Source organism: Asparagus officinalis, chromosome 7 (genome assembly GCF_001876935.1).
Source record: "Asparagus officinalis chromosome 7, Aspof.V1, whole genome shotgun sequence".
Taxonomy (NCBI): domain Eukaryota; kingdom Viridiplantae; phylum Streptophyta; class Magnoliopsida; order Asparagales; family Asparagaceae; genus Asparagus; species Asparagus officinalis.
Genome location: NC_033800.1, coordinates 72055511 through 72067361, shown reverse-complemented (window position 1 = coordinate 72067361; position 11851 = coordinate 72055511). Strand labels below are relative to the sequence as shown.

At 37.0% G+C, this 11851-nt stretch overlaps 3 protein-coding genes across 3 annotated transcripts in view; 2 read left to right on the top strand and 1 right to left on the bottom strand.

Annotated features, from left to right (window-relative positions):
• Window positions 1-2094, top strand: part of LOC109848642 (luminal-binding protein 2) — a 6204-nt gene extending 4110 nt beyond the window's left edge. Inside the window, exons 6-8 of the mRNA XM_020418261.1 lie at window positions 500-654; window positions 745-827; window positions 1395-2094. Of these exons, the coding sequence (XP_020273850.1) occupies window positions 500-654; window positions 745-827; window positions 1395-1899 (743 nt within the window). The 3' untranslated portion in view covers window positions 1900-2094. The remainder of the gene's footprint in view (window positions 1-499; window positions 655-744; window positions 828-1394) is intronic.
• Window positions 2445-7868, bottom strand: LOC109848643 (acyl-CoA-binding domain-containing protein 1-like). Its single transcript, XM_020418262.1, is given in 7 exon segments — window positions 2445-2870; window positions 4180-4277; window positions 4956-5047; window positions 5807-5910; window positions 6027-6132; window positions 7285-7383; window positions 7385-7868. Coding segments are annotated over 7 exon segments (981 nt in total). The 5' UTR covers window positions 7705-7868; the 3' UTR covers window positions 2445-2708.
• Window positions 11657-11851, top strand: part of LOC109850966 (U3 small nucleolar RNA-associated protein 4 homolog) — a 14025-nt gene continuing 13830 nt past the window's right edge. Inside the window, 2 exon segments of the mRNA XM_020421057.1 lie at window positions 11657-11849; window position 11851. The exon segment at window position 11851 is cut by the window's right edge and continues 78 nt beyond it. Coding sequence (XP_020276646.1) covers window positions 11785-11849; window position 11851 — 66 coding nt within the window. The 5' untranslated portion in view covers window positions 11657-11784.

Here is an 11851-nt window from a genome sequence, read left to right as displayed (position 1 = left end):
AGAAGATAGAAAGAAGACATTCTTATCAGTTATGATTGTTTTAAGGAAAGAACAAGAAGAGGATAGAGTAGTAATTCTCTCATTTTCTTAGTTTTTAAGTAGGAGTGGATATTTTGGAATTGACCATAAATTAAAAGTTAAATTAGCAAAATATGAAGATTTGGAGTAATTTTAGAAGGGTTAATTGCGGATGGTGAAATTTTTTGACCCTTTTCAACGGGGTTCTGTATGCAGCAATAGATTACACTCAGGGGGTCTATGCAAAAATAAATTTCTTTCTGGAGATTTATCTGCAATAATAGAACTATTGGATATCTGCAATAATAGAACTATAGGGATAGTAGATTCAATTTGGCGATAGTACAGGTGTCTACCTGCAATTAATCCTCTTAAAATATCAAAGATTTTTGGAGATATACAAGTAAGAGTTCTTCTAAGCCTGACCTCTCTGCATATCTGTTGAGTGTTCTCAGTACTGAACAACTCTGTATCAATGCAGATATCCTTCTTTTGGACGTGGCGCCCCTTACTCTTGGTATCGAGACCGTCGGTGGGGTGATGACCAAGTTGATCCCAAGAAACACTGTGATCCCAACCAAGAAATCTCAAGTCTTCACTACTTATCAGGATCAGCAGACCACCGTATCTATTCAGGTACGAAATGTATACGCTGTCTTATACCAAAACATGCACATCTGCATTTACGATATCTGAAGGACATCAATGCTGTTGTTTTTGTTATAGGTCTTTGAGGGTGAGAGGAGCCTCACTAAGGACTGCAGATTGCTTGGAAAGTTTGATCTCTCAGGAATCACGCCAGCACCTCGGTTTGTACCCTAACACACTCATATTAACTTATAAGGATATGCAAAAGAATTGTGGGTTAATTGCACAGACACCCCCTAGCCTTGAGCTTACTAGCCCTGTAGTTTCATTTTTGCAAATAGAATCCCAAGGTGAATTTATTAACTCTGTTAACTTGGGTGTAATTTTGGCTGATACTGTGCCCTTGTGTGAAATTAGCTAGTTTAATTGAGGGTTAAAGAGTTAAAAATTTCATCCAAGGGGGTCTATCTACCACAGTGAGATTAAGGGGCCTTAAGTTAAAATCAATGATTCCACAGGGGTCCATGTGCAATTAACTGATGAGTTGTATAAAGTTATTTGTTCTGTAACTGAATTTTAAAACTACTATAATTATAGAATGGGTTAATTTTTGCATGGACATCTTGAATTCAATTTGGTTGCAAGTTGTTTCTGTTAAAAAAAATGACCCTATTTTGGATAAAAGGCAGTGGCAACAAAACAAATATATCTAACCAAACAGCCCTTTACTTTTACTGTTACATAGTGTTTATGCTTTGCTCAAGTCTCTGCGACGTCTACTGATACAGGGGCACACCACAAATCGAGGTCACATTTGAGGTTGATGCCAACGGAATTCTAAACGTGAAAGCCGAAGACAAAGGCACTGGCAAATCCGAAAAGATCACCATCACCAACGAAAAGGGCCGCCTATCCCAAGAAGAGATCGAGCGAATGGTTCGCGAGGCTGAAGAGTTCGCTGAGGAGGACAAGAAGATCAAAGAAAAGATTGATGCCCGCAACCAACTGGAGACCTATGTGTACAACATGAAGAACACCATTGGCGACAAGGACAAGCTTGCCGATAAGCTCGAGAGCGAGGAGAAGGAAAAGGTGGAGGCGGCTCTTAAGGACGCCTTGGAGTGGTTGGATGATAACCAGAGCGCCGAGAAGGAGGATTATGAGGAGAAGTTGAAGGAGGTTGAGGCGGTTTGTAATCCGATTATTTCGGCTGTTTATCAGAGATCCGGTGGTGGGCCTGCTGGTGGAGCCGAGGGTGGCGATGACGACGATGATTCTCATGATGAGCTTTAGATGAGAGGCGTGGAGGGGCTTCAAGTTTTGTAGTGAGTGGGGGACGAAATGGTAGTCCCCTGGAGTATATTCCTAGTATTGATTTTTCCCCCCTTCGTATAATGTTGAGAAATGGATACTTTGTTGCTTTTGTAATTACTTTGGCATTTCATGTTTTATCGAAGTAAAATTTAGAACAGTGATCAAAGTTTTGTTTTCGTTTCTTTTCTCATGTTCCCCCCATTACTACAGAAACATATCACGTTCACATTGAACATGCAGAGGAAGGATTGTAGGTAATACCTCAGCCTTTAACGTACGAGTCTAAGTAAGTCATAAAGATCGATCAAAAACCAATCGAACGAGTCTAAATAAGTCAACACACGAGTCGTGGTCGATTAATCGGAAAACTAGTTATCGAACAAATACGAATGAAACAAACGTGCATGAGCTTGTAACCTATAGCCCCCTACTGTAGAAAAGAGGGTGCTATTCCTGTCAGTTATGCTCATTCATTTACGTCAACTGATAATTTCATAATGATGTTTGAGCACTAGACAAAGAAAAAACGAAATTACGTATCATGACGATAAATTGCCACAGAACGCCACAGTGATGATCTGATGAGAAATTCCCCATCAGAATTTTAGTACTAAATAGATGATCACGAGGACATCTTGCAAATACAATCAGAAATCACCCTGTTACAGCAGTATAGTCTTTAGGTTAAAAACAAAAACAAAAACAAAAAACAAAATTCACTTGTGCTATATTGAATGATACGTGAAGTATGTCAATTTTCAGAATTTCCCCATGAAGATTTTGTTTTGCTATGACAATATGAAAGTCCACGAAGAACTGCAGAGATCGTTTGGGGAGTTACCCTCTTCATCTTTCAGATTAGTATCAGCATTGTATTTGACGAGCAATTCAGCGATGGCCTCTCTCTCACAAAGAACGGCATAATGCAGAGCTGTTTGACCCTCATTATCCTATCCAATAAAGAAACAAAAATTAGAGTAAGCAATTTGTATCAAAAGTGATCTCATGGACTAACAAACAGCTAATATGGTGTCAGGATGCATTCATTGATTAACATTGTATTCCATGGGTGACTGGCACAGAGATAATTTCCATCAAATTGCTTCCACTTACAAAAAATTAGGTGTCCACACCAATAAATAAAAGGTGCACTGAGTGTGTCATCAGGATCCATGGACATGCGAGTATAATTCTCTTTATATCTTTCTAGGACATCTCCTGTTCAGACTAAGTACCTTATGGACAATATAACTTGAAGAAAAGTGAACTTTTCAGTTACCTCCTTTTCGTTTATTCACGTAAAATAAATTAGGACACATATACTACCCTCTGATATAAAAATTTAGAGGCAGCAGCAACTAGGGCAAGTGTAGGGCAAGTGTAGGATAAGACCATTACCCTACACTTGCCCTAGTTACTGCTGCCTCTAAATTTTTCAGATTAGTATCAGCCAACTGCTTTATCCTTACCCTAAATGCGTCATTCAAAGGATTTAACCTATCCTGCTCTAACTGATAAGTAACTCCACCATTCAGAATAAAGGTAAAAGCTCAATACTTGCATGAGCTATAATTGGCGGGATGGAGGATCAACATCCTTTGAGTTTGAGCTAACTCCAAAACCTGTCCTGAACTTAATTGAGGTTGCAACTTCAAGCTGTAAATGCCTCCTCAGTTGCAATTACATGCGTCTTGGATTCATAGTGACCTCATATCAATGATTACAAAAAAATAGTGCATGCGAGTGTTTTCTGTGCGCATGCGCACGTGTAAAAGAACTATTTTCCTAAAAAACACATTGACAGTATTGTAAAGCAACAAAAACAAAAAATGAATCCATTCCTAAGCACAGCACCATGAAACATGTTTCACTGTATGGCTTCAAAATCTCAGTCAACAAGGAAGAAGCTTATTTCGGGGGTAATTTATGGTCTAGAGTTACACGCGTATGCTATATGTGTTTTCACCCATTACAAAAGTAGCTATTCGTTCCAAACACAACTGATAGTATCTTATATGTTTATCAACTTAAAAAACATTATTCAAGGTCAGAACATATATAATCTATCACCATAAATAATTTAAAAGCTAGCATGTTTCTGCACATATAAAAATAATCACTGATCAAAATATAACTACAACAAAATATTTAAACATGTTTTATGCTGAACTAGATTATGCCCATCGCTTTCATATCAACATGTATGATCAGTTAATTATGTACAGATCTATTAATTACTTCCACAAGTCAATTGCATACCTTCGCATTCACGTCGGCATTCTTTTTCAGAAGTAACTCGACAACATTATAATGGCCACGGTCTACAGCCCAATGCAAAGGTGTCCTCCCTTCACTATCTGCAAGCAATACCAAACAGCCTTGTGAAAGTTGATACTATCATACTAATCACCAAAAGGAATGTAATTATAGATAAGGAATGCAATTATAAATAATAATAGTAGTTTCTTGTATACTGTTCCCTCCATCTATAGCTTCTACATTAATGGAAAATGAAAAAAAAAACAGAAAAACAAGAATAAACATACTAATTTGGAGATGTGGTTTGAAGCATGAAAACAATGGAGGATATATAACACAATAATGGGACCGAAAAAATAAACTAATGACAATTCTAAGTTAAATTATGCATGCATTAGTCTCTCAAGAGAAATTACATGCCTGAGTAATATATCAAAATTATCGCAATACATAATTGCACAAATAGTGCCTGCTTTTGTCTCTTAACAGAAACAAAGTGCCTGAGTATATACATTAAAATTATCCCAATACGTAACTGCAAAGAAAACCAATTGACTCATATTTACATCTAATGACCTAAATAAGAGGAAAAATGATAATAATAAAGGAGACTGGACTAAGTAAAGATTTGATCATCAAATCAAGTCGGGCAATTCTCATACAAGATAACTATATATTAACAGAGACATAGTGACTTTGAATATTAAATAGAAAGAAATTAAAGCAAGCAATGAACAAAAGATCTAGTTTAACTAGTGACAGGCAAAAGGGAAAACCTCTTGAATTTACTGGTATCCCATTTTCAATATGCCTAACTAACTTTTCAGCTTCTCCTTCTCTGGCACAAACATGTATGGCGTCCAGCTTTCTGCGAACAAGCAGTTCAAGTATAAATGATTCAGTGACCAAATAAATGACATAACAAAAGTGGAGTTCCACAATCATAAAAAGGGAGTATAGTAGGCTAATTTGGCATTCATAATTGACAACCTACTTATACTTTATGTTGCCTTTTGCAGATATTGCTATTTCAAAAGGTCGGCTTTTGTACTATACATTATAATTTTGTGTTTAACATTCTTCATTGTATGAACATAAAATTGATACTAGGATCTCAGACTAACAAATAGTTTGCACAGGCTGTAGTCCAATAATTGCTTTCGAACACCGACACCGGGACCGTGGTCAATTAAGATTAAATGAAGAACACTTTCTACGTGTGGATAGCAACTAAGCCATTAGAGAAGCACCAACCCTTTCAGGAATGCTGAGATAGTCCTACACTACAGGAAGACATGTAACTATATAGATGTGTATGTACATAACAGAACACAGACCTCTGCTGAATAGTGGCATACAATTGCTTAATGAAGAGAACTGTAATAATATATACAAGACAATAATACGATAAGCAAACAGATAATAGCTGAAAATAGAAAAGACAACCCATTATTTTAAAGGCATGGCATCCCTAAACATGAACAAGAGAAAAAATACAATAAATTATCATGCTATGAGCATGATAACCAGAGGATATCAGCAATATCAACAATGGAACAACTGTATCGCTATATTAATACTTCAGTTGATACTTGAGAAATATTCTGGTTGCAGTTAAGAACCTTACAGATCACTGTCTGAATCTTCTTCATGAACAAAACTGCTAAAAACTGGTCCCATAGGGCCTTTTGCAGCATTGCCAGAATCACTTGCATCTACATTTTTCTTTTTCTAATAAATTCTCACACGGATTAGAAGGGGGGAAATTTAAACACAGATTCCAAAAAGACCTTGCACCATCATAACAAATGGAGAACCGTGAAGACAATTTGGAAGAGAGTACTCACACTAGTTGAAGCATCTTCCCAAGATGGATAAATCTCACTGATAATTGCAATATACTTCTCCATTGCTTCTTCTGGAGGCATAGCACCAAGTCTATGCCAAGCATTCCTTGCATATCACCAAAATTTTGATATCATCTATCAGTCAAATACATCTGATACCTTATAAAATTATAACACTATATTGCATGTGTATCCGCCTGTGCGTGAGCATGTACAGTCAGAAGTGCATCTCTGTGTAAGTTTTAATGTGTTGACCTCTTACTGTAATGTGGAAGTTAAAATGGTTTGACCTCTGAATATAACAGCTGTCAGCCATGGTTTAACATATTATGAATGCGCTAAGTACTGGAAGTAATCAGCCACGGTTGACTATACTATGGTAACGGATCGCAATGTATTGCAGAATTTGCAATCATCTACCGCACCTGATGGTTAATTCTTCTCTTTTTTATTGATTCATCTACTCCAGTTAGGACCAACTTCAGATCTTGATCGATCCTTGTTGACCAGTTGGTACTAGATTTGCAAGTAATCGGGTCTAGTTTATCAATGCCAGTTATACAACACCTATTTTGTGTGCAATGCCATAGGAACCTTTTAAACCTCCACAGAGTGTACTTAGTGCCATGACCAGTATGAAGTAACTAACAGGTGAATATTTCACTTGTTGAGCCAAACGGCAAGTTTATTAGGGTAATAGACTTAAACTCCACATATAATTTAGTTACATTCCCCATCAACCTTATTGATCCTATTGAAGGAAGCAGGAATACAGTTGCCTAAACAGATTAGCATAATCATGATCTTTTCTCTACCCGGCTCTTCTTGTCCATCTCACTCCTACTTGCTTTTGCCATATGTGATCTGATAACTAGGCAAGAAGACCATATCCCGCGACGTATGATTTGGTGGAATACCCTCAAGGATATACATAGTTCCCGAAGTCAAAAGGTTCAATGGAGTTGGAAAACAAAAATCAACTTCTCGCACACTTCAGAGCTAGTTGTGGAATACATGAGGAAATGACATTCTGCTGACCCGGTAAGTGGGGACCTAGAACTAGAACTGACATCTAGTTACCTATATATCATTTCTTGCACTTAGCTTACTTAATCCCATAGTATGGGGCACTCAGTTCACAGCAATATAGACATGCCCATCATCAACATCAACATGCAACAATGGTACTGCCAACCGCAGTACAATTTCTATCTAAACGACGCCCACAACAGCACAATTATTGTAGTACAGCACATACCACTTAGCCCGAGCCGAAACGTTAAGAATCGAAGGCTGTGCTTTGGTGCACGGCCCCTCGGTTGCAATCTTGTAAAGCCCATACAACTCCAACTGCGATCGAAACCTTCGCCGAGCTCCGGTCCGCCGCCGTCGCCGCAACGAAGGCCGTGGCCGCACTGAACAGCTCGTCGAGCTCCGTGCTCTCAACCCCCTCCCAGTCATCGTCATCTGAGGCCCTAGCCTCGTCGTTAGCTGACGCTTTCTCGTCTGAAACCCTAGAACAGGGTTCGAGGTTGGCCGATTTAGGTTTCGGCTCGGGCGTCTGTGAGATCGGATCGGACTCTCTGAAGGAGATGGCGGTGGAGATGAGCTTCGCGATGAGGAAGGAGAAGGTGAGGCCGATGAAGATGGCTTGGACGAGCTCTTGCCAGTCTCCCATGGCGGAAACCCTAGAATTTGGGGGATGAAATGATCGCTGATGCGATTTGGATTGGATTAATTGTTTTCGATGATGATTTTGTGATTAATTTGAGCGGTTACGTGTTTGGTGATGTTTTCTACCTTCTCGATTCATTTATTATTGTGACGTCTGGTGATGTTTTATATTTTCGTAGTAGAAAGTTCGTTCTTGGTATCCCTCAAGGACTTGATCTCTTTCTTTTCTACTTTTCTTTTTTTACTAGTATTTAGACCCGTGCAAAGCACGGTTTCTAAAAAAAATTTAAATATTGAACATGTTACCAAAATAAAGTATTCTGTTTTAGTCTTTTAGATATGAAGTATATGGGTGCTATTTGTTTTTTTATTATTCGTTCAGATATTCGATCAAGTGTGATTCAATAGTTCATTTTGTACTAAGCAAATAATTTTTAGTGTTTGGTTTATAAATGAATAGAATTTAACCAAATGTATGTTTGATTCGATAGTTCATTAACTATTCGCTTCGATAACTTTTTAATAGAATTTAACCAAATGTATGTTCGAAAGTTCATTAATGTTCGATTCGGTAGTCCTATTAATTGAACTTATTGAAATATTACTTAAAGTTCAAGAAGTGGAGATAGTCAATTGTGTGGAAAATTGAGCAAATATTTACTAAATTATACAGAAAAAGCTCTATTCCTCTTCGCGACCTGATCTTCATATCCTAATTAGGATGGTGTGCTTATTAGTAATAAAAAAAAAGTAAGCTCAATATAAATCTATTGTACCATATGAAAAAGTCCTAAAATCTTTGAGAGAAAGCTCAAAGGTTGTTTTGATAATTGCATTCAATTGTATGAGATGTTATAAAGCTAAAAGGCTGTATAATTATTCATATTTAATTTCACATAAAATGAATAATTGTATAACTACAAATACAATTGTCTGGTCTTTTTTTTCATGTTTCTTACACGCAGTGAGCCTTTTGAATGTTGCTTCAACAAAATAGACAATTTTGTCGAGCATAAAACTTTGATTACAAAGATTCCTCCAAAAACTTACATAAAATGTTACTTAATAATAAATTTTTTCAATTGAACACTACGTGTAACTGCAAATACAAATAGCGGTATTAGTTTTTCATAATTAAAGGGGAAAAACAATATATATTTGGTTATGATAGTTTTATAATTATCATAACAACTCAAAATTTTGCATAAATAAAAAACACAATAAAAAATAGTAGATGAAAATTAACAAAGAAATGGGAAAAACTAAAAAACAGGTTAGTATTCCTTATACATATTTATAAGGTTAGCACTATTCTACATAAAAATATAAAGAACCACACTATCATCTATTTGTTTTGCTACATAATGCTAGGCTGCATGTATCTGCATAGAAGCAACATTCATATATCACTATTTACCTCTTTGTTGCTACTCAAATTTATTTTAATAAGGAAAAAATGTTAATATTTGCTGAAATTAATTAGAGCATAAAGCTCAAGACAACTACCATATTAAAAAAATATTTTGTAATTCATCTTCAACCTCTTGATGCAAGTAAGAGAATAGCATGACTAATAAAAATATTTCGCTTCTACTAACATAGCAGAATAACCGTATGAAAAATGCATGATAAATTAGTAAATGTTCAGAATTTGGAAGTAAATTGGTTAATAAGAGAGACTTTTTGGGGGCAAATAGTTAGAATCGCTAAACTGCATTTTAGACGACTAACAAAAAGGAAAAAGTGCTCAAATTAACCGTTTATTACCATCTCCTCCATCCTCTTCACTTTGCTCCCTCGAAACCCAAAAAATGAAAAGATAAAAAGGGAGGGGAAAAAAATGAGCTCTGAAGAAACCCCAAATTCTCCTCCTCCATCGCCCTATCTCCTCATCCTCCCTCGTCACGAATCCTTCGAGTACGACCTTCTCCCGATCCCCAACCTCATCTTCAATGACGGAACCCTAACCCTAATCCCTTTGCGAGACAAGCTCCTCTCGGTTTCCCCTCGTGTCGACGCCCAAACCCTAGCCGAAGCCCTCCAGATCTCGATCGGAGACGCAGATCTCGTGATCGAGACTTTGTTCTCGGTTATGCCCTCAGATCCAGGGAATGGGGATGAACGGGGTGTCGATGTTCATGATCTCCTGGTGTTTTTGTACGTGCAGGGCTATAAGAGGCTTGTTACCAGGCCGCATAAGGATGCGTCGACTGTTGCTAATGTTTGGCCGTTGATGTCGGTGTTCAATGGGTGCTTGTCGGTATTGTCTCCGTGACAGGTTAGGATATTTGCTTTTATTGGGAATGTTTTCAAGTTTGGATTGAATGCTTATAATTTGTTCTCAGAGGAATGTGTTTTATTTCAGAGATATGGGGGAGCAGTTGCTTAAGGGAGCAGTTGGCTTAGACGTGGGCGTTACCGAAGTTTCTGTAAAAAAAAATCTGTTTTTAAAAATAAAATGGGTTTTTAAAGTAGTTGCTTAAAATAGTTCTTTTAGAAGTGGGGAATGAGAGAGAGAGAGAGAGAGGGAGAGAGAGAACGTGGGTCGGGTCGGTATGAGGTGGAGGTGTGGTGGTTTTCCAAAAAAAATACAGAGAGGTCAGGGAGGGAGGGAGAACGTGGTAAAAGTGGGAACTTTGGGTTGGTTATTCATTTTATTTTTTTGATTGTTCACAAACTTTGGCTATTGTTCATTTAAGCTTTTTTTTCTTCTCCTTTAATAATAAAGAAGTAGATATCGTCTAAATTTTTGTGTGACTTCTTTTCTTTATATTTATTTCTTCAGAGAACCATTTGCGTGCTTCTCTTAAATTTTTTGTGCATTTATTATGTAGCAAAGCTGCTATGCTAATCATTTTTGCTGTAACAAAAAAGTTGACTTTGTTTCCCTCGAATTCCCGTGCATTACATGTAGCAACAAACTATCATATTAATTATCATACGCGACTCGGACCAACACAAAAACGTTCACGGATGCTTCAAACATTCTTATGGCTACATTTTCCTCCACAAAATGAGTATTCTAAGTATATGCCCCTAATGAACAAGGTTTATAAAAGAATTTTTAAGATAAAGGATGTTAGATCTACATCATAAACTTTAGATCTAAAACCATATAGTCATGATTAATTCAAAGAGATTAACAAGGATCTAAAAGAGCGGAAGCTTATCATGATTAATTCAAAGAGATTAACAAGGATCTAAAAGAGCGGAAGCTTATACCTGAATCCATGGATGAAAACTTGATTTGGGTTTTTGATGATCTTCTAACCTTAGGGTTTCTCCAAATCCGAATTTCTCTATCTAGATGGGGGTGTAGAGAATTAGAGAATGTTACCCTAAATTAGGGACCATAACCCCTTATTTATAGATGTTGTACTTTTGTAATTTAGCCCCTCAATAAATTACAATTACAACCTGGTATCTGCACATATAACCCCATGACTTATTTAAATACCAAATTAACTCAACTTAATTGATCACTTTAGTGGGTTATCCTGAAAGATAGCAATACACATTGATTAATCATATGTGCCCACAAATAGATTTATTAGATTAAATCCAACAAAGGACACAATAAAATCATGCTATTCAAAATAGCTACACCATTCAAATATGAAACGCTCATAAAGATTCAATATTTAAACTTATCACTACTAGCAATATGACATAGTATGAAATTTTACGCATGTATCCAGATGAAGCTTTGAGTTTTAAATTTGAAGACATATCCACGTACGAATCATACGAAGCTATTTTTTCGATACAAACGTAATCGAAGCGTCAAGAAAATGAATGATACCAGCTTTTTTTCAGTTCTTTTTGTAAAGGGCAAAATCCCAACATGCTGAGAAATCCACCTATCGTAATATGGAAAAACTCGGCCCAAGCCCAATAAAAAAAGCCCACTTCTCTCTGAACTCAAAAAACGAAATCTTTAGCCCTAAAACCTCTCTTCAAGCTACAAAACCTCTACCTTTCTCAATCCGCCGCCTCTTTTCTCCCCTCAAAGCTTCATTTTTATGAAATCGAACCCTAAGAATTGAGCACGACGGCGATCCTAAGACCCTCGCTCTGCCCTCCAATGGACAAGCTCATGATCTATCGTACGAATTTCGTGGAATGGAAACCGTCGCCCGTGGTCGCGCTCG